The sequence below is a fragment of the Cyanistes caeruleus genome, chromosome 6 (assembly GCF_971803275.1).
Source record: "Cyanistes caeruleus chromosome 6, bCyaCae1.hap1.1, whole genome shotgun sequence".
NCBI classification, from domain to species: domain Eukaryota; kingdom Metazoa; phylum Chordata; class Aves; order Passeriformes; family Paridae; genus Cyanistes; species Cyanistes caeruleus.
In genome coordinates this window covers 28,938,448-28,963,803 of record NC_141706.1, presented here as the reverse complement: position 1 = coordinate 28,963,803, position 25,356 = coordinate 28,938,448, and the positions used below count along the sequence as shown (strand labels likewise).

Genomic DNA, 25,356 nt, shown 5'->3' with positions numbered 1-25,356 from the left:
TACTATCCATATATAATCTACACTGGCAATCCAAGGAAAAAGAGACCATTCTCCAACCTCTGCAACTGGAGCAAGCAGTCTGTTTTAAGCAGGAGTAGTTTGAGGATGTTAGGTAGATTTACTAAATTTTCAATTACTGAAATAATATCACCCATTGGCTCATAAAGTGCAGTGTTATTTACATTACTTTCAAATGCAAATGACAATGCCTCTTGCTGAAAATTGGTTCCAAATCTGAAATCACTGACCATTTTCTAGAGAACTAAAACGAGCAGGAAACTTAGTTGTTCATTCAAATCTAGGCCTGGATTAATGATTTCAGTTTCAGTTTCCCATTCCCAGACATTCAGATAACTCATTCCTGATACAAGCTGTAATTTTTACAAAGCTAATTTTTACAAGCTAAAACTGTGAGTGTGTAGATTAGAAAGTTTTCTTAAGTCACTGGGTGAAAAAATTAGAGTTTAAGCTAGTTTAGAAAATAAAAGGCAAGATGGAGCATTTAGAATGTTGTCTCTTTTCCCTCTTCTTTCTTCTTTATTTTCTTCTTCTAGATGTTTTTGGCTAATAGTAGGTGATTGGATAGAAAATGCTGCAATGCAACACACAGGTGTTGGGTCATTGGGTCATTAAGAAAAACAATATACGTGTCTATTGTTAATTGGATAAGAATAAGTATAAAGATAAAAGAACTGCATAGTTCAGGGCCATTTTGTGCCATCAGAGCCAAAATGTGCCAGGTTGCAGTGAATTAAACTTGTGCAGAAAGTCTGGAGAGACCTGCCAAGTTTTGTGATAACATCCTAATAAACACGAGAAACAAGATCTTAGCAGGCTTTGGAGTTTTCTTTTGACCTGGAGAACTGAGATAAATGGAACTCCCCGTGAAGGATAATTCCAAATGAGCCCAGCTCAGAGGAGACTGGGAAATCCACGTGTGAGAAGTGGAGCAGAATCAAAAGAGAGAAAAAAAAGACTAAAAAAGTTATAATGCCTGCTTTTCCCTCTGCAGATGCTTTGCTGACTCACCTACTCATTGATACAGCAGCTTTATTTGTCTGTGCAGCATCAGTGTATTTATATGTATAAATAAGTAATTTATATACATAAATACAGCATTTACTTCTCCTTCTGTGGAACACCAAACTATGCAACTTCCAGAGGATGAAATATGGGTGGGTTTGCTTTGGCTGGTCATGTGCTGCTATGGGCCTGGGAGGTAGAATTAAAGTTCAGCAAGTGTATGTGTGCAAGCTGTGAAGTCAATAACCTAGGATAAGATTTTTGTCTTTGTTTCACTTCTGGCAGCTGATGTTCTATACTTTTCTCTGTAAACAAGCAAAATTCCCATGAATTCTCTAATTATCATGCCATGCTAAGCACCAGTAACCATATAAACTGTTATATGAAAAAGTTACTTGCAGTAAAACACTGTAAAATAACCTAACCATGGATTTTAGTAAAAATGTATAGATTTTAAGCTGTAAGTTGGGGAAATAAGAGCTGTCACAAGCTTTTAAAAATACTACTTTTTTTAGAGTGCCTTTTTAGAACTACATCAGTCACTAAAAGAGCTCTTCCAGATAGACCACATGAAAACATAAGAACAGTGAAAGTTACACAATACAAATGCAGAACAGTAAGTAGCATGCGTATCCCTACTTCAATTTTCACTTTTCTCTTATGTTTCTTCCACTTTTCAATGTTTGTATTGCTTCTGCTACTTGCAGTTCTTCATTGCTTCTGGTAATCTCAGTAATTCTTTTCTTGACTTAATGATCTGTTCAGTCATTGGAAAAATCAAAACAAAACAATGAAAATTAAACAATCGATTGAATCAAGTGATGCACAATGAAGTGCAGAACTTTTCTGGAATACACCAAACTGAAAAAAGAAATAGTAGATTTAAGAGGTTAAATATAACTAATTAAATACCTCCTTATCTTTTAGTTATGTTCATTTGTAAATTTGACTTAGGTATATTTTCTTTATTCATCAGATGGCACTTACTAATTCTAATAACATAACAATTAATATGACACATTCTAATATAACTGTTGGCTTCTCTCTGAACTCAGTTTTTCTCTCATATAAAGGGTGATGAAAATGTGTGTAGTATCTTCTCATCCCTTTAAGAAATGTAAGAACTGCTCTTCCAAATGGCAGGCTAAGCTGCCCAGTGACATCACTGTTTGGATGAGATTGCTCTGGACAAGATGACCCAGGAAACTGCTGGAGTTCTCATTTCTGTCTTTGTGGGGTTTGCACATAGAGAAACAAAAAGGCGGGAGAAGTATGAGATGCATAAAAAAGAAATTAAATTGCCAAAAGGAAATCACAAGAGTGCAACAACAACACCAAGACAAATACTACAAGGTACTACTCAGGGGAATTAAAGAATTAATTCTTAAAAATATTGAAGTGTATTGAATCGTGGAGTGCAAAACCAGATTTGAGCCAATGCTGGGGAACACTAACCTGGGGCCAATACTGGACCAGGTATGGTATAAAGAGGTATATCCAGTGCTGAATAAATGAGTAACAGATGTAGTGAATGTACTGGATTTATCTCTAGAACCAGGAGAATCAGTTTTCATATGTCAGTTCTTCATACACTATTGTTTTAACTTCCTTATAATACTCCTCTAAAGAGCATAAGACTTAGGGGTTGCTACAAATATCTGAGAAGTTGTGTGTAAATGATTGTTGCAGAATGGCTTGTAATGAAAATTCTAACCCTTAAAAATGGCAGTAAAAAATCATGTCATATCATTCTGTAAACACAGCTAAATAGTTTCCTAAAAGGGTGATGGAGATCACCAAAAAACCCCTTCTCTCTATGAGCATATAATTTTCTGTGGTGGCTTACATATTTACTATTCTGGGTACAGATGGCAGACCTAAGATGAATTTTGGAATTCAGTCAATATCCCAGTATTCTGCCCTTTAAAGTTGGCTGTTGTGTGAGACAGAGTCTTTGCAGAGGTGAGGCTTTTAGACTAAGAGAAAAAGAAAGTGCTCCCTGGAGAAAATGGGTATTGGACAGTGTCTCTTCAGTTTTGCCCAAGTGGAGTTTGAGATAGCTGCTCTTCCTCCAAGAATTGATTATTTTCAGACATTGTAGAATCTCTGCAGTAAGATTGGCTCTGTCACTGGAAAAAGAAAGTGGATCTCATCAACAAAAACCAGAGTATTTCTACATATTCAGGAGAAGAATACACAACTTCTGTACTTACAGAAAATGTTACAGAGAGAAATTGCTCCCATAGTCATGGAATAAATAATAAGCCAATTAAAACAAGTGAAATTATGTATTTGTGTGGAGCTTGGCAACGTGCCCAGCTCTGCTGTATAGATGTGAGATTCATAAACAGCTCTTTCATCAAACTAACATTATTCCCCCAAATGACAAGAGACAGTTAATATGTCAATTGAGATGTCAGAAGAAGAGATTTTGATAAAGGATTAAAAAACCCCATTCATCTACTCTTCAACAGTACTGATAGTACTCTCTGATGTTTTTGCTGCCAAAATTTCTAAAGTGAAGTAATCAATAACTAAATTAAGTAATCAATCTCTCCAAATCATATTATACAGAAAGAAAACTTGTTTTCAGTGACTGGACACTACAGAAGTCTAGAAAATGAAGTGAAGGGAAAAGGCTGTACTAAACTGAAACTGCTGAAACTGCAGGGGAAATCTAGGTCAGCAAAATTCAATTACAAGAGCTGTGTAAGCAATTGAAAAAAAAAACAAGCCACTAATATTCATTAGAGGGAAAAGGGGCTTACTTTAACTTTCAAAAATAAATTTAAATTTGAAAGCTTAAATATTCAAAAAAATAGATGTTTGAATGTGATTATTCACACTTTAAATTCTAAATGGGAAATGTGTGGGTAAGCTGCACAAGTGACAATTGCAATGCAGAAACCATACTACTTAGGCACTGAATTAATGCCATAATTTGAATCATGAATATCCACAACAAATTGTTCATAAAACATTCAAGGGAAAATGTTTACCAAATAAATTTACAAACTCAAACAATAAAGTTATTGTAAGGATTTTTCTGAGCATTTTGTCAACAGAAGAATGAAAATAATGTACTGATTAAATTATCCTCCAGAAATAGCCTCTTATTTTGTGATTACTGAGTAGATTGGCAAAAGTAACAAGAACTTTAATGGAACTGAGTATTAACATTTCATTGTACAATTTATTTAAATGGGACAATTTAAGGATATTTAAATTGCTTTAACTTGCAAGTCTATCTCATTTTACACAGTTGATTTGGACATATTATTTCCACACTGGGATAGCCTTGTCCTAAATAATGTTTTAGGGAGAGAGGAATTGTACATCCAGTAAGGAAGGGGAAGGTTTTTCTGTTTTGAAAACCACTTGAATGTTATTATCACTATTGGAATAGATTTTCTCACATGTCAGTCGAGGTAAGATATTGTGTGAAATCTAAATGTCAGTCACCCTATCAGAACCTGGTAGAAACAGAGCCAGATAACAGACTTCAGACCAAAGCAAACTGATGCATTTAGTTTTGCAAAGATATTTACTGCCAGCTCCATTTGATTATGCAGAGCATGACTTTTGGGGTAATACCAAAAGATTTGGGAGATGAGTTTAAGTAGAGTGCTACTTTTCTTTTGTTTATGTTATTTTATAAATATTTATTCTCAAACCAAACAATGCTAGGAATCCATTTCCCATTTATCCGGTGTATCATGCACATATCCAACACACAGATGCTAAAAATAAACATTATTAGCTGATAGGCTCTTGGAACACTTTAAACTGGAGTGTTGTCCATCAGCTGAGACCTTAGTATTGCTTAGATACAAAAAGCAGCTCTTGATTGCTGTTAGAAATGGCACATATTTGGCTAAAAAATAATGTCTTCTGCAAACAATGCAAAGAGGATTCTGAATCCTATTGCATCAAATACACTTTGAATTATAGCTGTAAAAGTATCTTGCTAAATACCATGGAAAGAGGCAGGATCAAAACCAGAGGAGATTTAATGGGCTATGTAGTTTGTTTGTAGAAAGACCAGTGATTTCATTTCCTTTAAAAATCACAACTAGGTTTCATTCAGAAAGGAATATTTTAAGCTCTCTTTCACAACTTCATTCCTATGAGCAGCTGTTTTAATTCCAAGAGATTAAAAGGATGACATTTGGGAGTTTAAGTTGTAACCGCAGCATCCATTTATTTCCCCCTTTGGGGCACTCAGTGTTGCACTTCTGTGAATGAGTCATGTTTCAGGCTCTAATAATTTATCTTAAGCCTAACCTGTAACACCTTACTTGAATCAGGTTTTGGGGTTTCATACAGGTTTTTGTGTTCCTATAAACACAAATTGTGTTTGTTGTTCCTATTTTGTGTTCCTTTTTTACTCCTCTCACCTAATATAATAAATAATAAATAATTTGACTAAATATAAATATGACTATTTATAAAATAAATAAATTTTGACTGAGTTTGCAGTCAAAATGTAGTGTTGATAGTGGGTTTCCACCAGCCAGATTCATCAGCTACCCCTGAGTTAATACTTCTGCTCCACAGTTCTATGTCCTTGTGCCGTTTTACTTCAGGCAGTAATTCACAAATGAGATAATTTACATCTAAATGTATTCGGAAATCTAATTACCAGCACCTATATGTGCATTTGAGAGGTGGATCTATACAAGCTAGCGAAGGCAAAGTAAGACAATGAAGAACCATTAATATCTAGAAGCTGAGGCCTTTGAGCCAGTTTTGGACTGCTAAAAAAAAAACAACTTTTGAATCTTTATATTAAGACCATCATGAATCTTCCTAAAACACATAAGATTCTTAACTCCTTATGGCTAAATCCAATAGAAAATTTTCTCCAAGTCTGCCATGTACAAGACAAATAATAAAGCATATAGCAAATGGAAGCTTAAAAGTCAACTGAAAATAATTAAAAACATGTATCTCCTTGTGTGAATGTTCTGTCTGAGTTTATTGCTTTCAATTTAAATTGATTATGCACAGACAATACAATAAATTCAATCATTACAGTCCCATAACACAATGGTGTAAAAGGTAATAGCTACAGATTAAAAGCATCTGAAAAGATGTTCTGGAAGACAACTATGTAATGGAAGTATACATCCTGCACCAAGACAGAGGAGTGGAAAGAAAAGCAAAAGATTCTGCCATCAGGTTGCTTGAAGTAAGAGTCAAAACAAATAAGACTGATTGAACAAGCTGCCAGCAGGACAAGGCAGCAGCAAGACCATGGAATGAACAGGCCTGGCCTATCGATGTTCACATATTAACTCTCAACAGAGGTGGAGAGTTAAAAAATAAACTCCTATCATAAAAAATAACTTCTATAGTATAGTTACTGACTAAAACCAGGCCCCACAACTCTGGTCTGTAATTCAGACTGAGGCTTGAGAAGGATAGAAAACAATATAATGAATCAAACAGTTACCTAAGCATCCTCCTAAGATTTAAGCACTTCCATTGTACAGACAGTTTGAGAGTACCATGTTCATGAGGCTCTGCAGTACTCTCTGTCTGGTTACCTTGGTACCTACTGCAGAGGCATCCTAAGCCTGTCCTAAACCACTGGCTTCCAAAAGAGCAGCAGCATTCCCAACACTGTTTTATTTCTTGCTCACAGATCCCTGAGTGCACTGAGACCTTAATTGCCCTGATCAGCTTCACCCAGGAGCTCCTTCCAAGCCTTCCACTCATGGGCCTGGGAGCCTCACTGCAGCTCAGACCAGCACCTTCAGACTCTGGTTTAACTATATGGGAGGTGTGTCCTTCTCCAGTGCTGTCACAGCTGTACCTCTACTTGGCCATGAACCCTATTCATCCTGGCCTGGGGACCATATTCTCCCTCTGACCTTGGATCTCCCTGGTTACTGTGAACTTCCCTGGTGATCACTATTCCTTCTGATACTGGCTTTACAGTTTTCCCAAAAGAGATATAAAATAGCCAAATTCAGGCAACACCTATTTTGCCCATTAATAGCACATAAAAAGGCTTTCTTTTCATTTCCACTGGTCTCTTATATCCATCACTTCATGTAAAAGGACAGGCATTCATTGAAGATATAGAATGATATTACTGTTTAATTAACTTCTGATTGTGCTTTGAGTTGTAACTATTTTTCTGGAATCTCCTGGTCAAGCGATGATGCCAATTTCTTTGAAGCTTGAATGAGATTCAGAATAATTGTTATGGATGAATGTATGCACTGCAATTGAAGGGAGGTTGTAGTTTTTGTTACTTTTATTTTTTATTTTTAACAATTCAAAGTAGTCAAAAAGGAAGACTAAAAGTCACTACCTTTCTATAAAAAAAAAAAAATTTTATCCCTCATATAATTACTGAGTCTGTACAGTGCCTAGTGAAGAAGTATTCAGACCAGGAGGGAGAAACATACTGAAATAAACATGGCAATTAGAGACTTCTACCTCCTCATAGAAAAGTTCAAACAACCTGTCTGTCATTGCTGGGTGATACATCTTTTTTCTGCTGTGGTAGTGGGAAAAAGGAAAGGCACAGTCAGTAGCTGTAGCAAATTTGCTGGCACGTGAGTGCAGGATTTTCCACTGACAGGCCTCCTGTGCTGTTGGTGAATGGGGTATAGACCCTGTGGTCATGCCATAAACACTGCATTCCTCCATGATCTTCCTGGGTGCTGTGTCATGGGAATTATGTCCTTTGTTATCAATACAGGCTGTTCTTGTAACCCTTGTTTGGCTGCTTCTTCCAGTGATTTCCCGCACGAGCACATTTCCATCCCCACGGCATTCCTGGAAATCTTTGTATTTCATTCCACAAGGACTGGCCCAGCTGGATTGCTACGGATGTAATTTGGGGGAAGAGACAGTGTCCTAAAAGAGATGTTTAGCTGCATCCCTGGGAGGCTTTGCATACATGAAGTTTTCCGCATTCCCAAAGTAGTTTCGGTTCAGAAGTCTCAGCTTCACACCTCTTGGGTAGCACCCCAGAAATATAAACTTGCAGGGCAGCCTCAAAATGTGCTTGGAGCTCTGTTCTGCCACTACAGCTTCCAGACTCGGACTGCCTGAGGGAGATGCCCACTTCTGTCCCAGAGGAGACTGAGCACATACATGCATATGGGTCCAGGACAATTCCCATCGTGATTTGCGATGCTCCTCTCCTTGCTGAAATATTCTCTTGCTCAGCAGGTGTTTTCTTCAGCAAGACAGTGTCTCTGAAGATGATGGTTCTGCATTGTCTGATATCTCTTCTGAAGATAGTCACAGATGAGGAAGAGGATGCAGGAATAACTGTATGTTTGTGTGTGTGTGAGACAAGGAGTTCTTGAGCTGCCAGGGCCCATTCAGGGTAGCCTTGTGAAACCAGGCCTAAGCTGACTTTCAGGTAGTCCTGCAGCCCTGTCTGTGGGGTTGTGTATGTCCCTAGAGCTGCAGAGAGACCCCCACTTGCATGAGGGAAATGTTACACTTTGCTATGGGGCAGTAAGTAGAGATGTTACCCCACTGAACAGGGTGGCTTCTACCCTAAGGTTGAAATTAGGACAAGGGGCATTTATGGTCACAGCAAGGGGATGTTAAAGTCCTCAGGACAGAAATGGTTTTCAGACACAGACAGGCTGCCTGGTACTGCTGTCCCTGTACATTCCAGCTGATGGCTGACACTGGGTCAGGTAGCATCAGTGACTGCTTGGGCTGCCCACCACATCCACTGGTATCATCCTGGGGCAGCTGAGTGGTCACACCCTTGGGCTGAGCCTTGGCTCTGTCCCTGACCAGCTTTAGCCTTGTCCTGTGCAATAAGGATCAGACCAACTCCACACAGACCTGGACTTTGCATCTTGGCAAGAAAGTGGCTCCTCTTCCTGTGGAATTAAAAGGAGAAACTGCAGGCTCTTAACATCAACTGGGTCAAATTTTTTCTTGGCACAGGTTGCTTGGTTTTCCTAAAAAGAAAACTTCTTAACTATTGTAGCAATTTCAGCAATACATAGATGACCACAGCTTTATTAATTTCTCAGCTATTGCCAAAAATATTTCAGAACTCTTACTGAAATAATCATTCCTCTTTCAAGGCTAAGTATCTAAATCACCTGCGACTGCCTTTTCATCATCACGTGGAACACCGTAATCACACCTGAAATTCCTCTCAAAAATAGTGCTAGGATGTCAGTCCTTACCCCCTGGTTTTGTAGTGTTATTTCCTCCAATTTGTTTTGCAGGGGCTTAGGAATTAAAACTGACAAAAAAAAAAATTCTGGACCTGCATTTTGAACAGCATTTTAGATGGACTACTCCTTTTATGATGTGTTGATAGCATCACTTGGTTGCTCAGAGTAACTCAAACAACACATCAGAAGCTGAACCCCTCTTGTAGTGTCTGAGGAGCTGAAAAAATGCCTCTTCTAAAGCAGACTCAGGATGCACAGCCACTGTGGGTAAGGAGGCAGCCTTCAATGGAATTAAACCTTCTCTCAAGAGCTGACCAATTCTTCATCATATTGTATAAACATAGACATGACTTTGAGCAAATTCTTTCAGATTAAGTCTATTTGTGCCTCCTTAAACAAAATAATAATAAAAAATAATTTTCCATTTTCCATGTAAATTTAACTCTGAGATTCAAATTAATTTCCCATTTTTCTTTTCTAGAAATGCATTTCTGTGAGAAAAATTTCAAGGTTTCTAGTGTTACAAGGTAAGAACAGGAAAAGTATTCTCTATTTTCTGACTTAAAAATACAAGCATTAAATACTCAGATTAGTCATATCTTTAACTATCTGCCTATGCTACAGATTAAAATATCAGCCTATTTTGTTCTCAGATCTCTTACAGGCTTGTCTTAGTCAAGAGAATATAATTTTTAAAGTGTGATTGCAGGCAAGGCTATAAAATGAACAATCCAGGACTTGTGACACTCTTGCAGCTCTCTTATGAGATCAGAAGAGAAGAGATTAACTACTTTCTTAACAAAAAATTTCTTCTCTGAACACGTGCATGAACTCTAGTAACATTATCTGGTCCATCTCTTGTCGTGTGATAGGCTTAATAATCTCAGTGGGACCAAAAATGGCTTGTGGTTAAACAAGCACCCTTAGCTGTCTCCTGCCTGCCAGAACTGTACCAGAAAAACTGCAATAAGAGGTACCAGTCCTTCCCTGGAAGTAGATTTGTCTTGTCCACCTTTCTTGTGATTTAAGGATATAACAGAATTGGGAAGACAGAAGCCATTTTTTTTTTGAAATGTTATTTCAAACATCTTGTTTGAAATGTTAGGCTGGAGCAGGACGATGCCCAGGACCTTTTTGTGCTCAGGACTGTGAAGACCATAAAATGATATTTTAAAGTTTGGAGCTGGTCTCTTCAGCCAGCTAACTAAACCCATGATGATGTCAGTGGTAGACTTAAGAGACAGCCCTAGGACTGAATGAAGGGGGCTAAGAAGTCAGACCACATTGATAGTGTGTTTGACTGGAAGTGACTACTGGAAAACAGAAATGGAAACTCTTTTTTTAATGAAGCTTTTTATTCAATTGTTAAATAGAAAGAGGTAATAACTTAACTGTGCAGACAAAAGGAGCACACCAGATGTATAGAATTTGTACATTCATATGGCTTGGGGAATAAACTTTTTCAGGAAGATGAAAACATTTGATTCTTAATAAAATTAAATTTCATACTGATCCAAGCCAAGATAGGAAGAAAGTAGGAAACACATAATTTCAATATTCACAGAATAAGTTCCTCTTCATTAAGTCAGTTGTGGATGCTAGATCTTCTTTGGGTCCTCACTGTAAATGAAATGAGAGAATAATTAGCTTTCAGAGGTGTCTCAACAAACCGTAGCATCTCTAAAATATGTGCATGCTGAATCACATTTTATCTGGCAGCTAAGATTGCTTTATATTTGTGGACACATCAAGGTGGCACGGGGAGTTTTTTTTATTTTTCTTTCCTTCCATAGCAACAGCAGACAGAAATAGATACTACAAAGAGACAATGCAAAACTGCTGGTTTGGTTTGGGTATACAGTCAAGTTAGTGCATTTCAGTGGATTCATGCACACTCTGTGTGCTTGCTCTTGTCCCATGGCAGATACAAGGCTCATGACACAGCCAAGCTTCCTTTCCCACCAGCTCAAGCTGCACTGTTGTGCAGTTGCTGCAGGCTGCAGTCACACACGCAGGAATTCCTTTATTCCAGCTGGTACACGCTAACTCAAAAGCCTGCGGTCACTTGATTGTTTAGTTGTGGCCTTAGTTCTTAATTAAATGGGACTGAAGAAAAAGTGTTTTAGCTGGAAAGGTTCCAGGAATCCTGACCATGGAAATGCTGCCTCTCTTGTCATGGGGCTAGGTGACCTCACCCACTGTAGATCTGTCTCGCTCTCTGAACTGTGTGATTAAAAACTGCACCTTTTCCAGGGGAATGATATATTCAAATGCTGCATTATGATTTATTGTCTTTCTACTGTGCTAGTAACACTAGCAGTGTCATTGAATTGATTGCCCTTATTGGCACATGCTTTGGAATGGTACATATCTGAGAGGGAAGGTGAACAGTGAATCACTTGGCTGACACCACTTATCCTGAGAGTGGCCCCATCTGCATGAATGAATAAATGAGGTCAGTGTAGAACTGATTCGTTATATCAAAAGCAAGGAAGGAAGTGATGACCCTCATGGAGAGCAGTCCTTCCATGTTTTTCCTGAGTGAATAGAAAGGCTGATTTGACATGGACTGTTTTCCTTGCCATTCCCCATGTTCTCAGACTTACCAGCAGCAAAGGCAGCTTGGAAACCAGAAGCTGTATGGGCACCATCTGTGATGAACTCTACGAGCATAAGATTACTAGAAGAAATTATGCTATTGGGTATCTTTGATCCACAGGTCTTGTCCATTAGAACTGGAGAAGTCTTGCTGGATCCATCATAAACTTTAACATAGTCACCCTGACAGCCTCTAGTGTTCTGCAGATGAAAGGCTTGAAAGTGCAGGGAAACCTGTAAGGGAAGAGAAAATCAGCTTTTAATATATAAGAATACTTCTTTCATGGAATGTCCTTTAAAACAGATAGAATCTAAACGGTAGCCAAGCACGGACTCACAGACCAGAACTGCATATCAGATTTGCCTCTCTTCCCCTGAAGCTGCAGGGTTCAGATCCAATCACTGAATGCTCCCGAGCTCAGGGAGCTTTGTCTTTATTTTGCAAACCTGAAGCCAAACATGTGGAGGTTTTTCAAAATCACAACTCTGCACTGTCGTTGCCTGTACCTGGCTTAAGTGCATAAAAGGTAGACTAGTCTGACATTCTCCTCGTGAAGAAGATGTCATCTGGCAACTGCTGTACAAAGCACAAGGTGCTTAGCCTAGGAAGAAGTTCAGCCATATTTCAAGACCACTATTAACCTGCGGTTACCTTTCTGGATCGGGTTCGGATGAGCCAGACACAGTTGGTGTTATCTGAGTAATTCCTTGGATGGTTGGCAGACCTCAGTGACCCAGAAGGTCCATCAAGAATCGTGCTGCAGCGACCTGAGGAAAAAATGCTCGCTTCAGGATTGCAGAAGTTTTCAGTCATTCACAACTACAATCTCTGCAGAATGGACTGATCTCTGTTGTCTGATCTATCACCATCCATTTCAGAGTACCAGTACATCTTGAATCAAAAGGAGGTATCATGTTGTCCCAATTTTCACATATTGCATCAAAGAGAAAAGTAAAGTAATGCTCTGAAAAGCATTCAATTTTTATTGATTCACTCTGTCATTTAGCAAGAGATCTCTTTCTGCAGCTCTGTAAGGAGTGTCAGAGGTTTCAATTCTCTGCAGTTGGTGCCACTGTTTTCCATTGAGAAGGGGAAGTGATGTCAGAAGAGTCAAGCTCAAATATGATGCCTCTGCAATGCTTAAATTCTAAGCTTAGGAGGAGCACTTGGGGAACAAGAGGTAATACTTTCATCAGGTTTTTTTTCCTCTGATCGAATACGTGTCTGTGATTGTGTATAAAAATTTATTCTAGCAGAGGTTACATATAAAAAATTTAAACATACAGAATAGCATGACAAACTTTTGAAAACTGGACAAGGCAACATGAAACTGTTCAAGTTCAAAGTTTTGTTTTGGCTCAGGTCTTAAATATCATCTGCCATGAGGAGTGGTGATTCCTGGCTCTTTTGAGATTCATAGTTGTCTGCTGAACTGTAAGAAATCAAATTACTCCATTGAAATTCAAAATGTGGTATGCAGTTTGTCCAAGTTGCACAGCAGTCACTTATGCTAACAGCAAATGTGTTTGATTTAATTTAGAGGCAGTTTCCATTTTCTCACTAATCACAATGTGTCTCCAGCTTCACCTTTGCATCCCCTCCCAGAGTAACCCTAGTGGGTACCTGGAATTCATGAGAATAGTCTTACAGTCTGATGAAAAACTGCTGTTTCTGCAACATGCCCAAATCTGAGTTGAAGATAACAGGGTGGCTTGGAGATACTTACTGCAGTTGTAAAGTTTGTTGATTTTGGCCACGTCCAAGTTGCTCATCCCTTGTCTCTGTCCAATGTGTACTGATCCATCAGGGATTGGTACAATAGTTGCTTTCCCAGTGGTATTGCTGAATGTGTATCTGAAAAGACCCATGAGAAAAAATGTTCTCTAAGCACCATAACTTCTTTCAGGATTCAGTAGGATGCTTTGGAGGGAGAACAAGAATTGTACATGAGCTGTTGCTGTGATTAATAGTGCTGTTTAAATAGGTCTCATTGAGATGTCCACCAGTAAGCAGAGTCAATGTCCAGATGCCCTCCTTTGCTTCCAAGCCCAGCAGTGGAGGGCTCCCTAATGGAAAGCTAAGGGATGGAGTATCCCAATCCTCAGGAGCAGCTTGTCTGGACTGACTCATGGTGTTTTTCTTGGAAGGGAAATTGGGGAAACTGGTAGTTAGGAGAGAGTTATGATAGAAACTAGTTCTAATGTAAGATTTGAGTTCCTAAAATAGTGATGCCATGCTGCTACTTACGGGCCATAGTGCATTACTGAGGAATAGTCATACGGAAGATCCAGGTTATTGGAGTTTTCAAATTTCTTGAAGTCTGGTCTGTCAGCTGTAATAAATGATATTGTACTTAGAGTATGCTTCATACCTATTCCCCTCAGGGGAGAAGGAAGACCTGGGAACAGTAGGATGTGTCACCACTTCCTACATGGAGGAGCTCAAAGTACTTACCAGGACTGATGTACTGCCACATGATCTTTACGTGTTTGTCTCTGTCGCTTCGAGAGTGCTCATGCAAAAAGCCCAGAGCGTGCTCCAGTTCATGCTGAATTACTCCTTTCCACATGCAGCCTCCTTTCATCACAGAGACAGTCTGTCCACCTCCTACTTTCCCATAGTTGGACCAGCAGCTGAGAGAGGCATTGAACAGCAACAGAAGATTTGTGGGATTTTTATTGGCAGGCAGGCAAAGAGGCAGAACAGAGAGCCTTGCTTCACACACCTCCTGTGAGAGTGGAAGGATTCCTCTCTCTCCACTGATAGAGTGTACAGAGGCAAAAATGATCATGGCATATAAAAGAATGAAGCATAAAATCATTGCTAAAGCTTTCTGGAAGACCTCTGTTAGCACAGAGGCTCCTGAATTCTGACTTTACCAGGATTTAAACTCTCTTGAAATAACAAATTTCTTGTTTCAAAATACTAAGGACAGTATCAGAACTGGAGATAAGATGGAGATAAGATTTTCAAGCTAAGTGTTGAACAATTTTCTCATAAGCTCTAATTCTGAGCCTGATGAACAACAGTGTGATTCACTGTGTTTCATAAGTTGAAATTGTGGTTTTTTTTGTAAATAGCACCTGCAGTATTCATTATATGTTGTGCTGAAGTGTGCACTATACCACAAGGAAAACGAGCTTAGGCATTCTTTCCCCCTTAACGGTGCTTTTCCAGCATTTGTATTATTTCAGTGTCTGCAGTGAGTTCCTGATCTATCTGATGAGCCCTTGCACCGTCAGGTATCCAAGGAAGGTACCTTGGCACTGTGATAAAAGCCTCTCTGAGGTCACACAGCATCAGTGTAGGAAAGGATTGAAAAATTCAGTGGAAATAACTTGTTAATTTGTCATTCAACTCACCCATCGGCAGATCTAATACTGAGGTAGTCACGTTCTGTCTTGCGCTTCACAAAATTAATGCAAGTCAGGGCTTCAAATTCTGCCATGGCATCATGAATCCCTTTTACATGGTTTGTCTCTGGGGAATAAAGGGTTCATTTTAGGGGTCACAAGAAAACGTTAGCAGATGCCATTAAAATCTCACATATTCTCAAAAACAGGGTAAATGAGGGACAGAAACATTGGCCTAGGTTCTGTCTTGTTTTTTGCTCAGTACTGAATATTGTTTAAGATTTTAACAGCTTGGCACAAGATCCTCTTTATCCAGATATTTGTCCAAATGTATTCAGGTGCCTCTTTTTCAATGATTTGTTCTTAATTATAGTGGTGATTTTTGATGTATCTTGTTGGACACTTGGAGACAATTCTGGGGAACAGTTTTGCTGATGAAAAGCAGACCATTGAAGCTCCACTGTAATAGTCATGAACCTTATTCTGGAAGACATCATTAGAGAGAATGGTTTTTGTCATCTCCAAGGGACCAGTCCTAAAACATGATGCAGGCAAAATGTCTCAATGAAATTTGATTTGTTTCTGGTTCAGGTCCTTGTAACTTAAAATTTGTCAGTGCTTGCACAGCACCAGTAAATCCTTAGAACTGATTTATTCAACTGTTTGTGTGCTCACTCGATGTAAGCTTCTCTCTGAAGCATATTGAATGAGATCCATTAAAAAAAAAATTGAAATTTAAACCCACCATAAGTAGGATCCAGTTCATAGGGAATACGAACAATCCCATCGCTGGACTGGGGCCAGTTGCAATGGCGACAGTTGATGGCACTACGACCCCTTCGTGGGACTATGTCACCTTCCTGCAGCAACTGAGAGCTGTCTGGTGAGAGAGAAAGGGTGCAAGCATTTGAGCCATAAATTGCTGGACACTTGCTAAGCACTCTTGGAAAAACAAGCAGTAGCAATAGTAAGAATGTGTTACTCTGGTACTATTTAATCATACATCATGTGACACTGAATGAGTGGCATCAAATATCTCCCCCAGAAGGTGTTGGACAAAAACAGGAGGTGCCAATAAGGAAACCCCAAGAAGCTGGGCAGACCAAAAAAAGGAGTGTTGTCAGGAGAAAACTGTAGGAATATTTGGTGTCTCCTTCTACAGACTACTTCATTTCAAGTAAAGTCACTTTAATGACTCTTGGAGGAGAAAATGTGAGATAGACAAGCTGATAGATCAGGGAATGTTTGGAAGGATGAGGGGAAAGGAAGTCTGGAGCAGGGAGCATGGAACTGACTGCAGCTTATCTAGCAGTCTGTACTGAAAAGCCAAATGATGGCTGAATGCAAGAAAAAGGCAGTTAAATAACGAAGCATGCAAATACCCACACTTTATGTCCAAAGAATGATAAAGATGTTGAAAGCTAAAGCTGAAGAAACTGTCTGAATAGTTTTCAGTTGCCTCCACACCTGGGAGCATCTTCAGCATTGACACAATAATTTTGAGACACTGTAGGGCTTCAGCAGACCACACTGTAACCCCAGTGGTATCTCTTACATGGTGGTGTGTAAGATGGGAAAAACATTTGCACAGATTGTGGTAACACATTGCACTTCCCACATCACCCCAAAAAAGCAACAAAGACAGGCCCATTACAGACAAGAATTTGGTGGCTTTACCTTTGTTAACTTTCAGAATTTTGTTAAAAATATCTTCGTCCTCCTCGTCAGTCTCCGTAGGTGAAGGAGATTCTGTGCAGAAGCACAACAGTATCACTTTCTCATTCCCAGAGAAAATATGAATCCTGATTTTGTTACTCTGATGATGCATGATTTTTCCAGTGACGCATGTGAAACTTACAGAGCCTATTTAGGGGCTGGAGGGATGTTCATTCATGTAGATGTTTGTTCACTGACACAATCTTGAGAACCTCCCTGTGCTTATTTTGGCATTAACTTAGTCCCAAGAGCCATTCTCCTTCAATTATTTCATTCTCTCCTTGTCTTTTCCTAGCCATTATATTTTTAGGCCTGAGATGGCACAGTTTTACCTCTTTATGAACAAGTCACACTCAAATCCCCAACATAAGATACCAGAAGCAAAAATAGACAGAGAGCAGTCCTTCTTGCTACTCCAGCTACTTCTTGCTGGACATGATGACCTCTTGCAAAACCCTCAGAATCAGTGATTTTGGAACTGCATTCCTGCTCCATGGGCCAGACTGATGCCCCCAGCTAAGCCCAGCATCAGGGACTCCTAGGGATTGCTAGCAACATCAGCTAACTCTGCACATTATGCAGCAAGCCTTGACATCAACAAAAAGCAGAAACACATGACCTCTGTGTTTCTTCTAACCTTTGGAAGTGACTTAATTCAGGACATTACTTAGGCAGAGCTATTTTTAGCAAAAGTAATAGCTGAGGTTTTTAGCAAGGCCAAGCAATTAGCCAAAACCAAGAGACTTTGCTTTGCATGAAACATTGTGGTGAGTACATTCATTTAAAATTCCTCATAAAGGTTAATTTGTGCTAAGCATGTGTTATTTTCTGGAGTAACTGAGTAGATAACAATCAGTATATCCCCTCAAATATATACCTGAAGATGGAGTAATACATACCAAATATATCCTCTTGCGTAGTAACCTGCAAGAACAATACAACAGTATTATCTCACAATTCATAATATATCATTAAATAATAAAACATATAAATTATCAATAGTGTCCAGGCTACCACTGGAAGTATCTTTCACCAATGCAGCTTTTATATAATGTGCCATGTGTAAAGGACCATGGGGTAGTAGATACTCTTTGGTACCTTGGCAAACAAGGATATCATAAAGGCAAATGCAGTATGAAGTGTGGAGTAAGGTTCAGATTCACTCTGATGCACGGTTGAGCAGAGAAGACTTTGCTGCCCAGGTGTAGATACAGGTGGAGTGCAAGAGTCCTGACCTTACTTTCCACAATGTTAAACCCCAAAGTGATCAGAAGAGCTGAATTAGCTTGCCTTACCTCTGTAGGTTCTATTGCTGCAAAAAAGAAAAAAAAAAAAAAAAAAGAAAAGACAAACATTAGATTCTGAGTGCAACTTCACTGTGTTCAACAGCATGAACCTCCTCAGCCATGGGAATGCCTTTGGCAGATCCCTTTGAGTGGAGGGGAACAGAGCGCACCAGCTGAGGCACAGGCACAGAAATTAAAAGGATATTTAATCAAATGACTACGAAAATTCCTAGTAGATTGTGCTGAGGAATAGAATCCTGATCATTTACCATCTAAGAATCAGCAAATCATTTTATCCGTTTCAGTGTGGAAAATTACAAAAGAAACCAGTGACAAAAACATACTTTGTCCCCAGATTTCTCTGCTACAGGTGCAGGCTAACCAGCTGAACAATATCCCCTGGTTTCACAGTGTCAAAGAATAAGGATCCAACATGTGATAGAGGCTATAATTTAGCATGGGGAAAATAATCTTAGCTTCAATATGTATCTGACAGCAGCTTGGTATCATTTTGAGTCTTAAGGTGCCTTTCTACTGCGATGCCTTCTGATTTTTACCAAATATGAGATTCTAGATACAAACCAGAAGTGAAAATCTGACTTGATGTATACATTTCTATCTTCATTGTTATGATATAAAAAAAGCTTAAAAATTGGAAGGACCTTCAGAGGTCATCAGTTTGTCTGCTTTCCCTAAGGCAGACACAGTTTTATCTGTACTATTCCTGACCACAGTTTGTTTGACCTGTTCTTAAGTATGATGGATATGTTGAAAGCCTATCTGACAATCTCTTCCAGTTTCCTAATAATTGCAGTCTTCCTTGTCAAAGTATGAAACAATTTTGTTTTTCCAATTCAACACTGAAGCAGAGAACACTCTTATAAACAGTTGTTATTTCCAAGCCCATCTGTGCCCCAAATTTTAGTGTAATTTTTTTCAGTAAAAGATATGCCAAGCTCTATCACACCTTGAAGCATCATTCCCTTTTCATAATTATTGCTCAAACGTAATGAGAAGATGTCTTCCTTTACAGATTCTATCTAGCACCCACAACAGAATTGCTTTTATTGAGCCAAAAAGACTTCAGTCTGTGTTTTCAGGCTGTTACTTCAGTTATATGGCAATGGAAGTCCACTGTAATGATGGTGGCTTATTATAGAAAAATTCAGTAAGTTCCCACCAGCTGCATCAAAGAGATCCATGACATCTAAAAACACCCTGCAGGGAAGAACATTTTTGAGATGGGTTGACCAGATCCAGAATTTATGCACCCAAGAGGCACTAGATTAATTGAGTAGTCAAAGTCAGTGGAAATTAGGCTTCAGGTTCCTCAGCACATAAAAGCCTGCATCTTCTTTTTAAAACCCAAATGAGACACCACAGAAGGCATCTGCCATCTCCTTGAAGAAATGAACATCTGGTGTGATAAGGCTTTCAAAATTATACAGCTCATGATTTCCCTACATTCTAAATACTGAAAGATATCTCAAAAGGCACAAAAAGCAGTTAGGATAAATTACAGGTCATTGTATGCATTTGTTCCAATAAACCTTCAACTTTGAGTCTGAGAACAGACTACCTTGAACTTGAGCAAGCGTGTCCCTTGGTCCCTTCTAAATATACTGAGCAGTAATTTTACAACATCCTTTTTTTTCCCATGCCATAAATAACAGTTCAAAAGCAGAATTTGTCTATTTTCTTTTGTCACTGACTTGCTCTGACTATGTCAAGCAAATTTTTCCAAGGTGTTTTCTTTTTACACACATTACACCCAGCCTGTTAATTTCTTGCTGTAGTTAAAGTCTGCCTACAGTTTTCTTTCCATTGACCTCTGAAGGTCTGCAATTATCTCCTCGTATTTTGCAAGTTAACAAAAGCTGTTCAGCTAAGCCTATTCCAAACAAGAACAAAGCAAAGCTTTCTTTGATGCCTGACATCTCTTTCTCATACAGCTGTACTGAGGTAGGCAAGGAGGCAAATGACTAGCAGTCTTATTATAGCATTCAACTTAATGAAGAGGTATCAAGATATCTAATTAAAATTTTATTTTCAAGCCTGTGAAAGCATCTAAATTAACCTAAGAAACCATGCCCCAAAAGTCTGTATAAAGCACATCTTTGTAAAAATACATCTGCACTTAGCTCAATAACAAGTCATGAAACACAGCCTTATTCTAAAGGCCTGTCAGTGCTTTCACATGCTCTAAAAACAAGTCAAAACCAAGTACGTAACAAACAGGCAAGAAATAACAGGTGTTTTTAAAATATGCTAGAAATCACACTTACTTGTTGTGCTGTTTTCATAGTTCTCCTGCAAAACCAACAGGTAAAAGTCATTATTCTTCCATAGCTGACAAACGCAGCAACAATAGTATCAAAATCAGATGAAGGGAGGAACTAAACCATCACATTGCCTTTATTTATTATCATACCACCAACATTTTCTTGCAGAAAATTTACCCCAGCGCTCCCTGGCAGTTTGTGGGGCGGCAGAAGAGCCCGGCGGGAGGATGGAGCCCCAGCGCACGGAGCAGGTCTCACCTGTACGGGGAAGGGCAGGGCGGCGGGCAGCAGGAGCGCGGTGAGGAGCAGGCAGCGCCGCAGCTCCATGGTGCGCTGGGGAGCGAGCACCGCCGCCGCCGCTACATATACCCGCACAGCCCGCTCCTCCGGCCTGCCGGGCCTGCCCCAGCCAATGGCAGCCCCGGCAGAAAGAAAACTGCTTGTGCTGCCTCTCAAGAGCCGCTTTAGCCCCCAGGCATGTCCCGGGGCAGCGCTCTCGCTGCTGGCACCGCCATCTGCGGCATCCCTTGGCCGCCCGCGGTCAGTCGAGCCGCGCTGTAGGGCTGGTTCAGCCTCATGCTGCTGCTGCCATTCGCTTCATTGCTGCTTGGGGGGTCTTTCCTGAAATGTTCGCTTTGACTGTTACCACATAGGAAGCCCTTGTTCCAGGGTAACTCTCCAGTGAGCTGGATTGTTAGGTTTTCAGAGGGTAGGTGACTTTTTTCTTTATGTCACTGAGATTACAGAATTGTGCTGCTTTGAAACATAGAACACATGGCTACCCAGTGAGCTTATGACTGTGCATTCCCTGAGACAACTTATGGTTCTATAAGTACAGATTTTTGGTTTTTCCTGTGTGCTTCTTAATGTTTCACCACATCAGGAGTGTCTCCCGTGTCCCATTATTTCTGGCAGCCTGACAGTTATAGGTGCCCTTATGAGTTTTGTGACCGGCAATCAGAGAGGGGGAAAGGAGAGCAGCAGCATAAGCAGCACTTACTCATTTTGAGAATGATTAACAGATTTTCTTTGCTGGAGTGCACTTGTCCAGAAGCAGAGTGCACTCGTCCGGAGGAAGCAGTGAGCACATCTAGCAAGAAATGCTCGTAGGAGGCAAACCAGCAACCACTGAGCCTCTTATCACAGCAACCTCTTCTCACAGCAAAGCTCTGCTTAGTGAACCACTTGCTGAAGCTCCCGTAGCTGGGAAAGCGTCAGGTCTCTGATACACTTTTGGTTTGTGTCAGGGTACACTTTCCATGCATGGAAAAGGAAACTGAATTATGAAATGCGCTGATTCTGTCTCTAGACCATGCTAGTGCCCAGATACCCTCAGAGTAAGCTTTAAACCCACTTCTTATTTCTGCATGGAATAAGATGCTCTAGAAATTCTCCACGTTGGTGAATGAATAAAGAAGCAGCAGAAGGCTTTCCATCTATTTGTCTCCAAATCATACCCAAGAGTAGGCATTAGATAGAAATGAGATCTGAATTGTGTTGGACGGGATAAGTCTTTATCTTAGTGATGGAAAATTCACAATGCACACTGCTGCTGAAGAAAGTCTGGATTGACAAAGTCCAGGGATAAACTTTTATCATCCCCACAAGGAAGCAGCATGGGGGAATAATACTTTTCTGTCTCTGCACACTGACTGAAGGAAGGTCTGCCCTAGGCACGGGTTAGTAAGCATCAGTGTGGCACATGGTCCTTGTGACCATGAAAGAGCATCAAGCAGACATTGTCAGCATGTTAATCCTGCTGGCTGTCCTTTGTACGCATAAATGTTCTCAATAAGCAATGCTAAGTGTCTTTTTTTAATACCTGTCTTTCAGAAGGATGAAAATCTTCCTTGTGCTGAAGCAAGGCTGGGTAGGTCTGGTCTGCAGGGGGAGAATGGTTCTCCGTGTTCCTCACAAGGACACAACAAAAGCCTATGATGCCAGATACCTTGGCATGCCAAAACCATACCAAAACACACTGCAACATGGGGCTTGCACATTGTCTGCTTTCATTACAGTTTAGGAGGAAAAAAGGGAAAAATCAGATCACTCTCAGGGAAAACCAGTCCAGGAGCAAAAGGAAGGATCAGAGGTAGTGGGGCCATAAAACAAACTTAAAAAGAAAGATAGGAAGGTTAGTGACCTCAGCATATTTTTAGCATGTTATTGGGAAAATGCTACTCCTGAATGATTGATTAGCTGCCTGTGCTCAGGAAAGAGTGAGGCAAAAAGGATGCAGAGCATTTTATCCTGGACATGTTCCTATGCTGACATACTGAACAGTTCATGAAATAGATTGCTGCATGCCACGTTTCCCATAAGCCAACAAATAGTGCTGATGGGGGGGTGGCTTCGTGGGATCAAGGATGGGGCTGTGAATGCTGCAGCTGGCAAAGCACACACAACAGACTGAGAGGGAGTGCTGGTACTCATGGTTCCTGCCAGTTCTGAAGATCTTGTCACCTTGTGCCTGGTATCTAGATTCAGTGTTTGGTTATTTTCCCAAGTGTGGTATTCATGGGGGAGGAATTGTCAGACCTGTTTCCACTAATTGAAAAACACTCTAATTTATTGAGATATTGCAAAATCAGGGCATAGTTTCAATAGATAAAGGTGGTAACTCTAGTGAGGTAACGTCAGAAATTTTCTAGAGAAAATGCCACAGAAATTGGTTTGAACCCTTAGGAACCAAACAAGGACTCCATAAAGAGAAGCTATATTTGCATTTTCACAAGAAAAACATGCGGGAAGTTTTGTCAGACCCGAGTTCTCCTGTCAGTATATCCCAGTCCCTGATGGACAGTAGATTTTGACAGAGAGATTTTTAACATGTGAACAATTATTAGCAGATGTCCAAAACCAACAACAAAATGTCAAGAAGTACTTGAACAGTGTCATAATCTGCAAGAAGTCTCTCAGCAAAATATAGCACTGCTCCTAAACGACCACTACAAAACTTGGAGTTATGCCTGAGGACATAGAATTGTTTGCAGAAATATGTAGGCATAACCAATAAAAAAACATACAGACATACCAATTTAAAAAAAAGATATTTTCCCTTCTGTTGATATGGGAATTCACTGCAAGTATATATAGTCAAAATCAAAACAGCAGATGCATGAAAGATACAACAATTCTGTAGAAATCTTTCAGATTTTGCTCAGTCATATGTCATTTAGTCATATGTGTTATTCTCTTTGGTGCCTTTCACTGTAAACAGCTTCCAAACTATAATGTAAACCATCGAGATTTAATTAAGGAAAGAAATTGCAATAATTGCTACTAATTGTTGTGCCATGAAATGCAGGGAAAAAAATAATTCCAGGAACTAAAAGAAAGTTTTATGTCGAACAACTTGTGGAATTTATGTGATAGCTACCATAACTGATTCATGGTAAGATACAAACTAATCTTGAAAGTTTAAAAGCATCTGGTTTTACCAAAACCATTGAAGCAATGGTATGGACCACAACACATAACTGAAATTACTGTGGATTGGCATCACATGAATAAGCACCACACAATTACATCTGCAGTCTGGGGTTAATGACAAATCTGAACCAGGAATATATTATTTTAGGTAGAATTGCTCAGTGTCATTTCCCAGGAATGTCTGCTTTGTGCAGCATTTCAGGATTTTGGCTCACTTTCATTTGGAAAGGGAATTCTGGTTTCCACTGAGCTCTGGATTCATGAATTCTGAACACCCATCCTCTGGCCAGTAAGTCTGCTGCTGTGTACTGCTTTCAGCTCAGTGCTTTTTGTCTCCCTCTCACTAATTTCAAGTGCTCTAATCACACAGAAATTGCTTCCTTTTCTGTCGTGTCTTTATGATCAGACACTTTTCAGATAGAAATCATTCCTCACACAAGCTTTTTCTGTGCTGGCTTAAAGGATTTTCAGCTCTTTAGTCCAATAACTCCACTCTTCTTGATTCTACAATTATATTTTCACTCCTTCCAAGTTGCCTGTACCTTTTTGGTAGTGCAGTGATTTAGGAGTGGACGATTTCAGTGGAATTCAAGCCAGCCAGTACTGTACTTTGCTGGTTGAGAGTATTATTGAAGCGCTGGCACCTCCTGAGGGTTTCACAAGTAACCAGCATAGACTTCAAGTTCCTATATTGAAGACTTACATGTGTTATAAAAGACAGATCTAGACAAGCCAAAGTGGAGTTAGAAGCTGTTTCCCAGTGCCCATGAGCATACTTGTATTCACAGATTTACTTGTCCTTCATGTCCCTCTCTACATTTCTGCTTTGGATCCTATCTCCCAGAGAAGACCTGGAGTTGTTTGGGTTCCTGTTGCACTTTCTGTTTTGCTTTCCATTTTTGGGGGGTTTCCATGTCATTGCTAACACCATCTGGAGCAATGAATCCACATGATTCTCAGGTTCTTTAGCAGAACAGTGGCACATCCTCCATGATATTAATGACTAGCTCCAGCTGCAGTCCTAGCCCTGACTGTTTATTGAAAGAACTCAAACCTAAAATGATGAATATTGGCTTCCTATTGGTTAGTCACTTTTCCATTCAAAGAGCCAAACCTAGAAACTTTAGTCTGTAGTCAGAAGAAGGACAATGAAGGAAAAAGGTGTTTTTTTCTGACGTGTTCTTCACAAAAGCAAAATACAGAGTTAAGGAAAAAAATAGTAAAGAAACAAGCTGAAATAATAAAAATGTTGGAACTTCTAAATTAAAAGTTAGAAACATATTGATTTTAATTTCAAAATCAGATTTCAAGGCCAAATTTAGCAAAGCATCATGCGGCAATTAAACTAGTATTTGTAATGATGTGTGCTCCAATGGCTATTTGGGTTGAGGGAAGGAGATTGGAAGTGATGAAACTGGAACTTTAATTTGGACAATTCTAGTAATGAACTTTAGATTGCTTTGAAAAAAACAACAAATTCCTTTCTTTTATCAG

At 39.6% G+C, this 25,356-nt stretch overlaps 1 protein-coding gene across 1 annotated transcript; it reads right to left on the bottom strand.

Moving 5' to 3' along the window:
- Nucleotides 1–10,406: 10,406 nt before the first annotated feature.
- LOC111930050 (astacin-like metalloendopeptidase) lies at nt 10,407–20,761 on the bottom strand. The gene is made up of 13 exons (XM_023927898.2): nt 20,689–20,761; nt 20,434–20,458; nt 18,158–18,174; nt 17,762–17,786; nt 16,824–16,895; nt 15,892–16,026; nt 15,156–15,273; nt 14,248–14,426; nt 14,041–14,125; nt 13,520–13,647; nt 12,445–12,560; nt 11,801–12,026; nt 10,407–10,814 (listed from the first exon to the last, which is right to left on the bottom strand). Exons 1-13 carry the CDS (start codon nt 20,755–20,757, stop codon nt 10,780–10,782), a joined length of 1,230 nt encoding a protein of 409 aa, XP_023783666.1. The 5' UTR covers nt 20,758–20,761; the 3' UTR covers nt 10,407–10,779.
- Nucleotides 20,762–25,356: the final 4,595 nt, after the last annotated feature.

Coding starts and splice junctions, on each gene's coding strand:
- LOC111930050 (XM_023927898.2), bottom strand. CDS start 20,757: ATGGAGCTGCGGCGCTGCCTGCTCCTCACCGCGCTCCTGCTGCCCGCC. Junction 16,027..16,823: donor AATTCTGAAAGTTAACAAAG/GTAAAGCCACCA, acceptor CTCTCTCACCAG/ACAGCTCTCAGTTGCTGCAG. Junction 15,274..15,891: donor TGAACTGGATCCTACTTATG/GTGGGTTTAAAT, acceptor TTTATTCCCCAG/AGACAAACCATGTAAAAGGG.